Source organism: Chlamydotis macqueenii, chromosome 12 (genome assembly GCF_036417535.1).
Source record: "Chlamydotis macqueenii isolate bChlMac1 chromosome 12, bChlMac1.mat, whole genome shotgun sequence".
NCBI lineage: Eukaryota > Metazoa > Chordata > Aves > Otidiformes > Otididae > Chlamydotis > Chlamydotis macqueenii.
Genome location: NC_141567.1, coordinates 1,840,548 through 1,856,254, shown reverse-complemented (window position 1 = coordinate 1,856,254; position 15,707 = coordinate 1,840,548). Strand labels below are relative to the sequence as shown.

The 15,707-nt window shown below is 43.3% G+C and overlaps 1 protein-coding gene across 2 annotated transcripts in view; it reads left to right on the top strand.

Moving 5' to 3' along the window:
* Nucleotides 1–174: 174 nt before the first annotated feature.
* Nucleotides 175–15,707, top strand: part of MAP2K5 (mitogen-activated protein kinase kinase 5) — a 129,032-nt gene continuing 113,499 nt past the window's right edge. For both annotated transcript variants that reach the window (XM_086757542.1, XM_086757541.1), the window contains exons 1-3: nt 175–409; nt 5,948–5,996; nt 11,109–11,176. In XM_086757542.1, coding sequence (XP_086613668.1) covers nt 275–409; nt 5,948–5,996; nt 11,109–11,176 — 252 coding nt within the window. In that variant the 5' untranslated portion in view covers nt 175–274. The remainder of the gene's footprint in view (nt 410–5,947; nt 5,997–11,108; nt 11,177–15,707) is intronic.

Genomic DNA, 15,707 nt, shown 5'->3' with positions numbered 1-15,707 from the left:
ATCCCCACCTTTCGGAGCCGTTCCTGCCCGCTCCCCGGGGCGGGCCAGGCCTGCCCTGGGAGCCGCCTCCTCCCACAACATGGCGCCGCCTCCGCTCCCGCCTCCGCTTCCTCCTCCCCCTCCTCCATTTTTCCTTCCTCCCGGCTTCTCATTTTGGTTCCGGGGTAGCGATTCCTTCCTGCAGGCGGGGCGGGCCGGCGCAGGCTCGGCTCTGCTCGACTCGACTCGGTAGCCGCCGCGGCCCGCCGCAGCATGTGAGCCCGGCCGGGCGGGGATGCTCTGGCTGCTCTGCGGCCCCTCCCGCGCCATGGAGTGCCAGGCGCTGGTCATCCGCATCAAAATCCCCGACGGTGGGGCCGTCGACTGGACCGTCCATTCGGCGCCTCAGCTGCTCTTCAGGGACGTGCTGGTGAGTCCCAGCGGGGGCGGCGGGCCCGGGTCGCTTCCTCAGCCCTGCCTGGGAGGAGACGGGGGGACGCGGCGGCTCCGTCACCGCCGACCGGTCAGCCCGGGCTGGCGGGGAAAGTGGTAATAAAAATCCTCCCTAGAAAGCGAAAAGTGCGTTGAGTTTTTTTTTTTATTTTCTGGAAGAGGCTTTTTGGTGCCTCTTGTCTGCGCCTCAGAGTTTTAATGGGAACGTGATTCTGGGAGAGGAGAACAAAAATCACGGCCTGGGGCAGCGCCTGTGCCGCTCCCCGCTCTGCGGGCGGCGGTGCCGGTGCCGCGGCTGGGGTGGGCTCTCTCGTGTGCAGAGGGGTCGGCTGCCGTGGGGCGCTCGGCAGGGCCCAGCTGCACAGCCGTGGCCCCAGCTCCTCTGAGGGGCTGGTTCCTGCCAGGGACTGAAGGGCCTCGGCCTGGTGGGGCCATGCCAAGGCACGGCTTTCGGGGGATTCCAGCAGTTGTGGTTTGGAAATGAGTGCCTCCCTGGCTCAGGCTCCAAAACTGAGCGCTCTGCGCAGGGGCTGTAGCTGTACTAGCTCTTGATGATGCTGCCCGTCGCTATGCTATGGATTTGCAGCATCTCATTTGGTCTGGGCTACCCTAGAGCCCTGCCTGCCTTATTTTGTCCCCATCTGCACATCAGAGAGCCTCAGTTTACTTAGAAATGGCAGTGGATATTTATCCCACTCGCTGTTTCTTCTTAGTTGCACCCTTAGCCCAAAGAAAGTCTAACCCTTGTGAGCAGGACATACTTATTTTCTTCAGGATGCCTTCATCTTTCCTACATAACACATCTCTGCTAGGGACTCCATGAGCCCCTATTTTTCTGAAGAAAAAGGGAAGATGAAACATCTTCCCATACCACAAATCATGTGCATATTTAGTTTCTTCTGTTATTGATATTGGAGAGAGATTCTGCAGATCTCTTTCAACGTGTGGCATTTTACTGAGAAGACATGCAGGGATTAAGGGGTTGATTTGCTGGAAAATATTAAATGTTTGTCCTATAGAAGACTGCAGAGGTAATTGGAGCAGATGGTAGATGTTCCAGGCTTCATTCTTCCTAACATTTAGCATTGTTCCAAGACTCTATAGATGGAGGAGAGGGAGCAGAACTTTAGACAGGCCAGTGAGATTTTTTGGGAGTGGCGGTTTCCCCTTGGAGACTGCTGTGGGTTTCCACTGGCTACACAGCAAGCCCCTCTTTCTAGGGAAAACCCCCTCTACTCTTCAAGTACAAGCGATGCAAATTTGAGACAGGTTTGCTCCACACTCTGCTTCCCATTTTCCTGTTCTTCCCAAATAAAATGAGACAATCGCTGATGCTTGGACTATCCCTTGGCATTTTAGAATTATTGGGAAATTAAGTTTGGTTGTATTACTTAAAAGTAAATAGTGAAGTGTTGTCAGGTTGAGGGCATGGCTTTCCAAAACCATTTTGCTTTTTTGTTTTCATCCTTGTTGCTTCAGCATAAAAGCAGCGGATGATGGTGGAACACAACAAGAGTGTACATTGCTGGTTTTCCACTTTCTGTTGTTATGACCTGTTCGGCGATCATCGATGTTCTTCCTGAACTTCTGTGATGTTTGCGTAGGAAGCTCTACCCAGTGAGGCAGCCACAAAACATCTGGTGATGTCCACTGCCTGTGCTGTAGGCACTTCTACCCCAGCCAGGCACAGCTGGTGAGGTGGGGAGCAGTACCCTTGTGCAGTTGTTTCATTTAGCACAGCAGAGCACTATGGAGAACTGCGCTGGGTGGGTCGCCACGCATGCTGCCCGCTGTTCTACGTGGTGCAGGTTGAGATCCCTGCGCTCACAGTATTCTGAGAAGATGCAGCTGCTGCAAACCCCTGTGGTTCTCTTCACCCAGCTCCTCTGCAGGCATGAGTTTGTCTCCAGCCATCTGCACACTGAATTATTTCCACGCACTGATAGAATAATATGAATTGTTCCTGGGTTGAAAAGTCCCAGCTCTTTGTCGCGTGAAAGTGGATAGATTTCTCCATCAGGTCACATCTGTGTTGGTGGTGATAATTTTCGGTTGTCCGCTGTTAGGCTGTTGCATTGAGGGTAGTGGAGACAGCAGTACATCCGTCCAGACCAAGGGCTGGGTTGCATGTGGTGAGTCAGTAGGTGATGACGCGTTTCTCGCCATCAGTGGAAATCGCAGATGTGGGGATGACGAGTGCTATGCCAGTGTTCAACTGGGAGCGCAGCCATGCAATAGTACCATTGGATGATTGTCATTTTCATGTCTTGTCCTCTCTTGTGGACTGTGAAATCTTAAGAAGGAAGAAGTTTAATAACGCCTGAACTGTCTCAAGGCCCTCGTTTGTCTAACTGTGTTTCAGAAGGTGCCATCACAGTATGCACATGCACTTAATTTATCTGGTAACTGCGGAAATTAAATGACATAAGGCTCCGTACGCTAAAGCGTGGTAGATCTGGTACCAAGTGTGGCTGGGAGGGAGCCCCGAGAGTGGTGGGGAGGGCAGGACTGGGGCTGACCCAGTCAGTCTACCCCCAGATCTGCAGCGTCGGTGGGAACGGGGGCCAGGAAGAGCCTTGGACTACCTGCCTAGTGAGGCTGTTCTTCCTTCTAAGGTAGCTCCCATGTTCTGCTTTGTGTTAAGAAAGATCTGCAAAATTATCTTTGAGAAGAGCAACATTTCTTTAAACTATTTTTATTAATTTAACATCCTGGAAGTGTGAACAGCATTGTGAATACGAATGAGCGTAGCCTTGCAGGATTTCACGCTGGCGTACATCTTCCTTTTTCAGAGGAAGAGCTGCAGTGTAGAGTCACCAAATATCCTGTCCGTAGCCATAGAGTCACCTGTTGGAGTCCAGGAGTCTTGATGCTCAGAGCAACGCCTTACACACAAATTTCTTAAATTTCAACTGCTCCATTTCTGTCTCTTGGAGGAGCCTGTACAGGTATGAAACTCAGTTTGAATACAGAAAATCCTGATTGGATTGGCAGGTTGGTGCTGGTGGTTGGCCTTGACTCAGTAGGACAGTGCTTGACCCACAGAAGTGGCACTGTTTGTGTCCTTTAGGCTTTCTCTTGATTACTTTCCTAAACTGCGTGCTAAGAGCTGTTCTTCATAATGTCACTTTAAATATCTTCTGTATATGTCAGCTTTGCAGACCTGGAAGTTACCAGGAAACAGATTTATTTTAAAGGCACCACTAAATGAATTACAATAAGCTTATTTTTGTTTCATCAAGCTGTCTAGAGTCGTTTGCCCTAGCTGTCACTGGAGTATTTAAGCCCTTGGTGTTAATTCAGGGTAACTTTGTGATGTCATGCTGAGATAAAACAAGTTTTAACTGAGATGGGAGAGGACCGTGGTTTCAGTATTTGGACTGTTTAAAGCAGTGCTTTCACATTTTCTGTTTCCTGACCCGAGAGGTAAGTGCTCCCCAGCTCTTCTAGAGAGCAGATTTGATGGAGTTCTTGTTTCAGCCGCTGTTTCCTGATTTTTTTTCTTTGTTGTTAGAGACTTTTCAGTCTTGTAAGATAAAATAGAAGCTGTCGTGTATGTGAGCCCACTTGAACAATGCCTTCGAGTTGTAGTGTTTTATTGCTTGTGATCTCTGTTGTGATAGTAGAAAATGACCGCGCGTAATCTGTTGAAGTTTAGGGTAATCCTTTAAGCTTGGGTCACTGAGAGGTCTGCTGAATGTTTGAGCGTGGAAGTCTTAAGCAGCTGATGAAAATACTATGGTAACAGCAGAGCAATGGTGTGATTGCCTTCCCTCCCACCTCCTGTGAGACTCGTTTATCTCAGGTGCATCTGTTAAATAGGAAGAGTGAAAGTTGGCTAGAGCAAAGATTTTTGTGGCTGTTGGTAGGGTTTTCTTTTTAACTATTTATACCGTAATCTGTCTTATATGAAGTACAGTTCTTAAATTCATGTACTTGGTTATGACTCATTTTAAAGAATCTGAATTTATAGAAAAAGTTATTCTGAATAGGAAAAAAAAATTACAAAATACTTTGCCGTCACTGTTTCAGTGCTCTCGCAGCTTTGGGAGTCTTGGAGCTTTCCTAGCAGACGTTTGGGGCCATCAGAACCGTCTCTGTCTCAGTGGCATGCTCACACCTCCTAAGTGCAGGTTGTAAATACCCCAGAGCTGGGATCCTTTTCTGATAACAATTTTGAAATCCATTCAGTGGGAGCATCTGTGTGCCCACATAATAATATTTTGCAAGTGGCTTAAGCCTAACGCAAGTAAAGTGTGTTTGCTGGGGGATTTTCAGTGTTTAACTAAATGGATTTAGAAATAATTAGTGAATAGCACAGTCTTCTGTTTAGGCAAGACTTTAATTTCTTGTTAGGAATGGAGGGCACAGTTTGGCTGGCTCTTGACAGAGAACTGACAGCTGTCAAACCCTGTAGAAGTATTACATTGAAGAACTTTCGTTAAAGTGGCAATGTTTACGTTTGGGGGCGGGTTTCTTTGGTTTTTTTTTCTACTTTTGGTTCTACAAATTTATAGTCTACATCATTTGGTAAGCTGTATTGCACATCTTTTGGTTTTTTGTATACAATTAATAGTTTAAATTACGTACGATTGAGTTGTTTTAGCATCTAAAATGAGCAGACAACATGAGAAAGCATTCAAAATATTAGGTACTTCAGTTAGCTCTGTGGAAATCTTTAGGTTGCTTTTGCTGCTTTCTCATGGTATTGTGTCTTTTTGACATTTCACAGGATGTTTAATGTCTCATTTTTAGACTGAATGAACATTAGAGAAAACGAAAGTGACAGTCATCGCTAAAGCTTTGATAAGGGGGGGGCTGTTAGCACCCCAAGATGCTCACAGTGTATGTACTACAATAAATATTGTTGATCATTAATTTCTAATCACTTTGTGACACTGTCAGTGGAGAGATTGTCTGACATGAGAAGTCAGGCAGCAGGAAGGAAAAAAAACCATGCTGTGCATTTATGCCGTGCCCTGACGTGACGTATTGCAGCCTCGCAAAGGCTGACAGCAGCACATACGCTGGGAAGCCAGGATGACTTCAGTCTGAGCAGATATTTTTCACTGAATTTTGAGTAAATGCTGTATGTCAAGGCTCAAAAAAAAACCAAAAAAACAACCAAAACCTGAAACAAAACAAACGAAAATCCACTCTCCTGCTCTTGATTTAGTTGTGCAGGAACCTCGATGAGTTAGATGTACGCTTTTCTATAAGCTGCGGACAAAATCGATTCTTTAAACTGCAACACACTGACTTGTCTGCAATTATGATTGAGGTATTTAAAAAGAAAACCAGTTTTTCCTCAAGGTAACATGGAGAGGAAGGAGAAGAGCACCATGATTTGTGTTGATTTGTGTTGTGTGCTAAAAAGTTTCTAATTTTGGGGCAGTGGTGAGTAGCAGGACTTTAAGTCTTCAGCTTGCAGCAGAGGAGCAATTAAGATGATTTACTCTGAACCATCTCGGGCATTTCCTGTATGATATATAGCTAATTCTTCTTTGTATTTTAGGATGTCATCAGTCAAGTTTTGCCAGATGCAACGACAACAGCATTTGAATGTAAGTATGACTTGTGTAAACTGTCCCCTTTGTCACATTATAGGGCTGTAATTTTTAAAAATAAATAATGTTTATGTTCGTTGTATGTTCCAGTTAAATATTTATGCATTAATGCGAGTTTAATGATGATACTGAACTAAGCAGTATTTTATTATTTAATCACATCTTGAATGAGCATATTTCTACAATACAGCTTTAATTACCAGCATGACCTTACTGAAATTATGTTGCTCAAATTAGATGAAAAGTATAAAGCACCTGTAGGTCTAAGTTAAAAATTTTAATCTTCCATTGGGAGAAACCAAAAGAGCAACAGCTTTTACAGAAATACCGTGCAAGGTACAGATCTTGTACCAAATGTAGCAGCGTTGGAAGTTAATATTTCCTTTTTTCCTTCTGCTGGGCTCAAGCTAAATACACCATTGTCTGTCTCCCGCGCGAGAGCAGGAGGTTTGGGTAGTTACTCGGGTTCAGCTCCTGGAGGAGGTACGAGAGCTGCAGGAAGATGCCACCTGGTTGAACTTGGGCCGTAGTAATAACTTCCAAAAGGCCACGTGAGTCTGGTTGAGAAGCTGGGAAATACAGCTGCTGTGCAGAATCTGAGGAAGCTGTGGGTTGGGGTTGTCCCTAGTAGCACTTGCACCCCGTGAAGGTGGTTTTGTTGTGCCTTTGCTGAATTAGGAAAGCTCTCGGTGGTTGTTAGTACAGATTTAGGCCTATATCTGCTAGTAGCTATTTCAGTTCTGTTCTTTGAACCCTGTTTTTTTTTTGAGGGATTCCTGGGGGATTGTCCTACCTGAAGAGCAATAAGCTGCAAAGGGGAGTCAAAAATCTGTGTCTTATGGAATAAGATACTGAGCTAGAGTTTTCTTCAAGTGGAGAGGGCCCCTGCTATTCCCTTTTAATGTTTATTATATTTTTTTTTTCTGTGTAACTCTTTTTTCCTTTGATAGAGATGAAATAGCAGGAAGGAGCTGGAGGGGATTCAGAGTGTTAATGAGGAAGGTAGTGTGCTGAAGGTGAGAGCGCAGACACGGCAAGATAGGGCCTTGCATTCTTATTAGCATTTCTTCCCCTTTTAGAGCTTTATGGATAATTCTATATGTAGATAATGAAAGAAAATACTGTTTTATGGTCCTTCAAGTACTATTTAGTGCGTTTTATTTTTCTTATGTTTGTGTTTTCCCCTCCTAAAATGCCAGAAACCTTTCTTAGGTTATAAGATTAGGTTATGGAGATTGTAAGTGTTATTTCTCTGCAGCCTCAACATTTCTCCTGTCCTACTTTTTAAAACAAGACTTTCAGCAGAGACCTGAGCAAAACCAGGCTCCAGACCTTGCCATTTTTTTAATAATTTGTTAATATTTTTGTTACATGCCTCCCACATCACCCGTTAGCTTTGTTTGAACTTCATGCACCAGTAGCAGTCGCTGCAATCAGAGCAGTAGCCCATATTAATGGGACCATGTGTAGAACTTTCCTGGAAATACTTATTTCGTTGTGTCTTCTAACATCTGCTTCTGTGCTTTCAGTTCATGTCTCTAGTCTGTCATTTACATCTGCACAAAACCGTTTCCCCTGCCATTTAACTGGCATCTAAAATATGTTATGTATATTGATGTGCGATTGTTTTCTGGTTACTTTTTCCATATCCAATGGCATCAAATTTTGCCAGCTTAAGCTTTATTCTCACCTGCTTCATTGCTTCTTCAGATGTGGATAATTGTCATCCAGTGCAGGCTCCTCTCCTGTTTGTTTAGTCGTTGCTAGCTGCAGTGTACCATCCATTGTGGCTCCTACCTGGGGCTGCGCTTCTCCCACGGCTGGACCTTTCTGTGGGTTTCGCCACTGCGTTACACATCGCTACAAATAAAATCACCAACAGCATATGGCCTGTTATGATCCTTTTATCCAAACTCTGCCATTTTGTGTATTTGTGACACACTGCAGATTTTGTGAAGATTGCTTCATAATATTTGTTTACCATCTGCTGCAGTCTGTTTGGTATCTTGCGAGGATTTCTTCCTCCATTTTAAGTGACATTAGCAAAATCCAGCCGGTACGTAGGCTTTTTTTTGTTTCTACTTTTGCTTCCCTAATGTGCTGGAAAATCGTATTGCTGTGCTTTAGGCAAGTAGAGAAGCCTGGAATTCTTTCTGAACCCATGTGTCATATCTAGCTAGTTTTTGGGGTTTGGCTGCTTCTGCACAGATACAAGAAATTTTATTTTTTTTTTTTTTTTTCCTGGTTGGCTATTTTAGCTTTGGCTTTTTGAATGCCAGGTAACATTTTTGTAACATGTTTTTATTTTATTCTCTTTGTACCAGCATCAGTTCTGAGAATTTCAGAGTTAATTTCTTAATCATCTGCAATGAATAATGTGTGGTGTTGGTTTGGTTTGTTTTTTTGTTTTTTTTTTTTTTTAAATATTTGCAAGTGGGTTCTAAGAGTTTTCCAGCTTTTGTCTTTTCTTTTTGGTGGTCCCAGCTCAGTGTGTTCCCTCAAGCTAGGCCTGTTTAACAGCTTTTATCTCTGTATATTTGTCTCTCTCTGTCATATGTTTCCCCTCTTCTGCAGTTTACCCTGGTCCCTCCTTGTTGAGGCATGGCGTTTGTTGTGTTCGCAGCTGCTTCTTCAGCCTTTCTTACTCCGTTACGCGCTGCGCCTGGAACTTGGGTCTCGGCCAGGTAGCAGTTTTACAACTCCTCCTCCTTTCTGCCTAGAATGTTTCCAGGCAAGGAAGCATTCAGTTTCAACTCACTAACTCTTCTTAATCTTTTCATCATTCATGACTTGCTGCGGGCTGGTAACCCTAGCAAGTAGTTTTAGCAATCTGGCACTTCACCAGTTAAATTTTCATGAGACAAGGCTCTTCTAGGACATGACTGTGCTGTCTTGTTCCTCTTCCAGCTTTTATGTTTCCAGTGTCCCATAGCTGTAAGGTTTTTGTTACTTTTTTTTTTTCCCTTATTATTTCTCTCTTGTTGTTTTGCTTTCTCTTCTGCATTGTTTTGCTTCTTTCGTTATAGCTTCAGAATTACCTGCTAGGTTTTCACAGGTAAAATGAACAAACTCATTATCCTGGGTAATTTTAATTCGTTGAGTCAGATCTGTTCCCACATTCTTTGCAAAACTAGGGGCGAGAGTGAGTTTTCATCCAAGGACATCAGGACACTTTTTTAATGCTGATGTGATACGCGGGGGCTGTGATTGCTGTAAGCACATGTATCAGGGCACACCTGTAGTGATGGGGATAGACAGACAGACTGCCCCAGCCTCTACTCGTGTCCCGAGCCGCTCAGGAGCAAACCTGTTCCAGTCCTGAAGCTGTCTAAATGCCCTTGCTCATCTCCACCTCCCCACTCTTTGATATTTAATAGGTGTTTGAAAGTTGCTCCCCGATTTCCCCGTCCACGTTAGCTCGGGCAGGGGGCTTTTCTATTGTAGCCGTACGGCTTTCTGTCCAGCTTTCTTGCAACTTGAAGCACAGGCAGAACTGTTCAGTCTCTTGGTCCTCGTGTGTGTGGATACATCCTGACACACTGAGCCCCGTCAGCTTTCAGGAAAAGGTGGGTGTCTCAGGCCTCTGAAACAGCTCAGCTCAAATGGGCCTGCGTGCTTGAGATTCCCCATAACAGATGTTTTCTGGCCAAAAAGGTGTGTGAATTTGTTGGCCATTCTTGGGTATCAATTGGATGTTCCGTTGTTGTTTTATTTGCAAAGAGCTCCATGTCCAAAGGGAAAAACAAGTGGAAAACTGAGCTATGCGCCAAAGTGCTTTGGTTTGTTGTTGTTGTTTTTGTTTTTTTTTTTTTTTATTAAGTATCTAAGGAAGATATTTAACTTGCAGCAGGCAAAAATTGGAGACAGATCATTAACCCCTCCCTTGTCCCCCAAAGCTAGAGCAATAAAAAGAAATTAACATTTTGTAACTGGTTTGGAGGGGAGGGGTCTGTTCTGTTCATCTGGCAACTGGTGCAGCTCTCCCATCGGTGAAAGTGTATGAGCTTCTCACCAGGACCGGGGCAGGAGAGGACGGGGTGGGCACTGCTCCCGTCGGAGTGAAGGAACCATGCGGGATGTCTCAGCCACTGCAGCTTGTGACACTGGAGCGTGTTGTTGCACCAGCTGGTGCGAATGGGGGGATTGAGCCCCCTGGTAAATCTGCACCTGCTGAATCCCGCCATATGTCTTTGGAAAGTCTATTCCTTCTCCAGATCTTCATATTAATAATTCTTTCTGAGTGCCTTGCTCTGCTGGAGCCTTTCTGAATCTTGCTCCCCCTCCTCTGGTTCTGTTTCTGCAGCAGCCTCTTTCCTTACCCCAGAAGTGCCTTGTCTGCGTTTGTGGCTGTGCCTGAGCCGTCGTCACAAAACTGTGATTGCCTGGTAATGCTGCCCTGCCTCCCCTTTGCTCACAGTTGTACTGTGAACAAAAACACAGGCTGCTTCTGCTTGTTCACAGACTTCATCCAAATCTCTCTGTATAAACACTGGATTTATGGCCGCTTGTAAGCTTTGAAGTCAGCATTGCGTCATGAAGAAGCAGAGATGCCCATGGATGTCTTTCAGGGGTGGGAGAGACTTGACGTAGGGCAGGTGCGTTGAGGTAGGGTTGGCAGTAAGACCAGAAGCTTTTCATGGGGGAGAAACCATTTAAATATTTATTTATTTATTTTTTTAACTGTAGTAATTAACTTCTGGTAAAGGAAACTGCCAAAATTTAACTCCATCTAGGAGGATCGAAGCACACTGAGGAACTTTGCTTTGTTTGCCATGTCAAAATAATAACTTGATGGGTTTCAGTGGAGGGTATTACGGTGAGTATAAGGTGCTCTGCTCTGGAGAGGTTCTGGCAGTAAAAGAGCTGTTGAGGGCAAAGTTTTGAGCACTTTGTTTGTGCCCTCTTCTTACAATGTAGTTGTAGTCTTTGTTAATTAATGTTTGGGGTCATTATACATTATTATTTCAAGGTACATGGTTGTCTGTGCCGTTGGCTTATACACTCCTTATATTTCTATTTGCTTCTAAAAGCCCAGGTGAAAACATTACATATTAAAATTGTAAATATTCTTCTTCCATTGCTCATGAATATAATACATTTCTTTGTTAGACGAAGATGAGGATGGTGATCGGATTACTGTTAGAAGCGATGAAGAAATGAAAGCCATGCTGTCCTATGTAGGTATAGTATAACAAATGCTGCTATTTTCCATGTTTTTCAGTTTCTATTTGTGTCTTTCTTGCTTGTATCAAAGTGCTATTATAAGCTGCAGTGTTCACAGTACAATAGTCCTGTGTTAAATGTAGGTGTTAAAAAACCATATCGCATGAGATATATGGACATGCTTGACTTTAAAAAAAAAAAAAAGACTTGTACACTTACTGATCATATCATGAACATTAAGAATAATGCATCTTAATGACTTTTGCATTAGGTATAGTGCAGGCTAAATGGACTATCAATTTCTTGTATTTTTTATGCAGTACTTAAAGTAACGGCTCATTAAAAATGAACCCCTGGGCTCTAAAAATTTTTCAAAATCTACTTTCATCTGGAGACTGTTTCACCCCTCCTCACAGAAGAGTTTCATTGTAGCTGCAGGCTCAATATTCGTGGAAGATTTAAAGACGTATTTTCTGGTTTTTACTGTGAGATATATGTGTGTCTGTGTGTGCTTTTATATACATAGGTGTGTGTAAAACCTTTATCTAGATACCTCTAAATATCAGATCTGTCTACAGAAATAAAGTGTGCAGTTACATATGCAACATGAAACATACACTGAAGCTATATGCAAATCATTTTGTTTCAATAAGTAAGTGAAAAAAAATAATTTTACATTTCCTTTCAAATGAAATTGATAAGCAAGACAATAACAAGTGGATGTTTTATCCACTTACGAAGTGCACGTCTCACCGTGCTAATGCCTTAACTCGGAACTTACCAGGAACAAGCCCTGTTTAGTACTGGTTGTAGGTGCTTTTGGTGGGACTTAATGGTTTGACTGGGTTTACTCCTCCTCGCCAGTTTCCCGTTGCAGAGGAAGCAGAGCAGGGACATACTTCTGTCACCTACGTAGTGCCCACATCTCTGATGAACGGGTCGCTCTTGGGCACGTGTTCTCTAGCATTTGGCAGACGATGTAGTTCATTGTTGTGAACTTAGCGCATAAAGACATCCAACGGTCAGTGTTTCTTGTGAAGGGGGCTCGTCTTTTCTAGGCTTCAGTGAAATTCTGATCCTTTTGATATCTACAGAGGCTGTAGTATTTCTGCACCCCGGCGTTCTCCCCTTGCGAAGGCTGGGGGGGGCGTTCGTTGACTGGAAATGTCTTGGACCCTGGTTGAGAGAGACCTTAGTCATTGCCTGTGACTTAATCCTAGGGTGAAAGAAGTGCAGGTTCCAGATGCTGGCGATTGATCCCTGTGAAACTCCAGGGATTTATGAAGTAAGCCCCTCTCCTGTGCGGGTTTCTTCCCAGAGGAGGTGAAACCATTGTATGACAAGTTTGATATTAAAGAGTGTAAGACAGTTGTGTGAAAGGAAGGAAGAAAAATCTTGCTGCAGTCGAGGAGGTTTTGTGCTTGTTTAGTTTGTTGTGTTTGTTTGTTTTTGGTTTGTTTCATACAACCAGATCACTGTTGATGCTTCCTCACTGGAATTTGTTTTGTTTCTCAATTTTCCTTATAAAATGTCTGTCATTTTTGCTGTTAAAATAGAAAACTTGAGTTTTCCTGGCACAGCCTTTAGATTAACCATGCCTTGGTAAGGTCATCTTTTTGCTCTGCTTCCAAGCTTACTGTTAAAGTTTCAGTACATTAGAGTTATGATTGCTCAACTCTCTGCTTTCCCTTAAAAATTATGGGATGTCTGTAAATGACTTATTTCTGCTTCAGCAGCTTTTCTTCTCTGAAAATTTTCCCTTCAGTTTTAAACTGGTGTTGTATTTGTGTTGCATTGATGATTTAACTTTCTAACATCTTATAGGTGTCATTTTGGAATGTGTTTATAAGAAAACAAATGTTCTTAGCGTACAAGAAAAAGAATTCATCTACTGTAATCTTGAGGAATATACTGGGGAAGAAAAATACTCATTTTTAAGTATGTTGAGGCCTGGAACAAATACTTGGAGGATTGAATGGCTGATAAAATATTTCTAGGAATTTTGAAATGGTGCAGTTTGCCTCAGTTCTGCTAGTATTCTCCAAAACCAACGTGAAGGATTTTCTTTCAGTTTAAGAACAAAAAAAATAATTCCCTGAGAATACAGATCTCTTCCATGCAGGTATGACGTTGTAATTAGGGAAGATATTTTGATTCGTGCACGACCTCTTATCTTCAGGTTTTTTGGTTTCTGAACTTGACAGTAAGTGATTTCAGGCAGTTCTGGAATCATGTGTGCAGAAATACTTTGTGTTATGCCTGTGCAAATATTGCGGAATGGTAAATAACTTTTCTGTTGTGTATTCCAGTTAATTAAAGACAGACGTTGAGTGGCAGTGGAGTTGCACTTTAGCTGTTGTCTTGTATCGGTATAAAAAGGCAGTAATTTTTTTGACAGCCACTGATTGGAAAGTTGCTTGCAGCTTTCTGAAAGCAAGGGCTACATGCTCTGGATCAATAACTGGCAAATTTTCCATTAAAAAGAATACCTGAACAATGTTCCAAATAGCCACTGGCATCTTAATTTTCCATGGAAACCTCAAATGCTCGTGTGTGGGGGACAAGTCATTTTCAGACAATTTTTCCAGACTACTTGTTAACAGTTATTGCTGTCCCAAAAGGTTGACAGCTTACATGATTGATATTTCATTTACTTGTCATCACTGTTTGAGTAATGGAGAGGGCCGTGTTTTTCTCTCTCTCTCTTTTTTTTTTTTTTTTTTTTTTTTTTTTTTTTTTTTTGTGGGAAACACTCTCATGTATGCTTATTTTAGTATAATATTCTGGAGAGTATGTGATGTATGCTTATACCTTGTGTGTGTGTCGTCAGGTCATAGAATGCCACTAGTAAAATGGTAATTAAAAAGTTTGTTTTTCTTAAGCAATTTTGGCGCCCAGTGGAGCAGGAGATTCTTTCACTGCTCCATAACCATTAGGTACTGGTGACACGTTTTGGTGAAGGGGTGTGGGGACGTGGCGGGGGATTTGGCATGTTTTTCATGACCCCCCCCACCCCGATACAAAACAGGTCTGTGGGGTAGTCCTGACTCCTGCAACATCTCTTGATCATTTTCAACGAATAGCTTTGCTCTGTATCAGCACAGCGAAAGCATGTGTTACGCATTTTTTTAAGAGGTAGATTTATATGTTTGTACACTGGTATGAATGAGATGACCCCCTCAAAAATCTTGTGGTGAGATTTTAGTGAGGGAAGTGCTTTCAGCAGCAGGCATTGTGCCTCGTGTACACACAGGAGGTGGGACTGGATGGATCCTTCAGCCCTCAGCTGCTTTCTCCATAGCAGTTTTTTCACAAAAAGGAAATTTGTTCCCATTTCTTGACATGAACGTGAAAAACAGAAGCATTGAAAAACTTCATCATATAAATTGACTTTGATGTCCATCTAACATTTGCTTACTATAGTTCGTTTGTTTAATCCCATCGCAAGAGCAAAAAAGACGTTTTGTAACGTTAGGTAGTTAATGAACTTTTGTTTCTTTTAAGTTGCGTAAGTGAAAAATGCTTGCGCTATGGGAAACCGTTGGTGTGAGCGAAGTACATGTGTTTGATTCCATAGAGACTTGGAATTTTTTTTTGTGTTGACATCCATGCTTGCCAGTTTGAGTAATAGTATCACAGAACACTGGTAACAGTGACATGCTGGAGTCTTAGACCACACTCGGCTGGTGAGAATTAGCATGAAAGTCACTGGAGCTACACTGATTTATGCCATGAAGATCTGGCCAACAGCCAGCGTGTTTGCTTCAAAGATGTTCGGCGATCATAGAAGAAACGTGCTTTGTGATGTGCTTTCAATATTTAGCACGTTGTGATGAGGGATGTGTGGGTTACAGACAGGAAACTCATAGCAGGGTCTGCCTCCTGCCCCAGGATTGTCTGGTGGTAATGTTAAATGTCCCGTCTGGTGAGTGTTCACCCCTGCTCAGGAGTGAAGGTCAATTATGAAAGGCTAATAAAGATCTTTGATTTATATAATCCCATTGTTTATTTCTTAATTTAATGGCACTCTTCATCCTCATACTGCTTCTCAGGACTCCTCATCCCGCACCAGATATTTTCTGTCTTCCTCGTCTGGGCGCTCTCAGATACCCTTTTGCTCCTTCTCAGCCTTTCTTTCTCCATGAACTTCCCCCCGCGGATGGCTCCTGGCAGTCCCTGTGGAGCCCCAGGTCTCGCTGTGGCTGCAGCGGCTCCCTAGTAACGCGGTTTTGCATCCCCTCCCGTGCATTCCGTTTGTGTGCTAAGGGAACGGACGACATTTCCGCTTACCCGGGGTATGGCTCCAACTGCCCTGACTGTGCTTCAGCACTGCAGATCCTTGGATAGTCTCCAGAATATTTTCTCCCTTTGAGTTTTCCTAATTGCAGGGTTTTTTTACTATATTTACAGTGTTTCTTTGTTTCCGCATTTGACCAGTTTTCCTGGCTTCTCCAGGTGCGGCAACTGCTGTGTTTGCTGTAAATGTTGCGTTTGCTCGCTCTTCTGAAGCATTCCCAGGTTTCAGGTGGGCCTGAAACTTGCTTA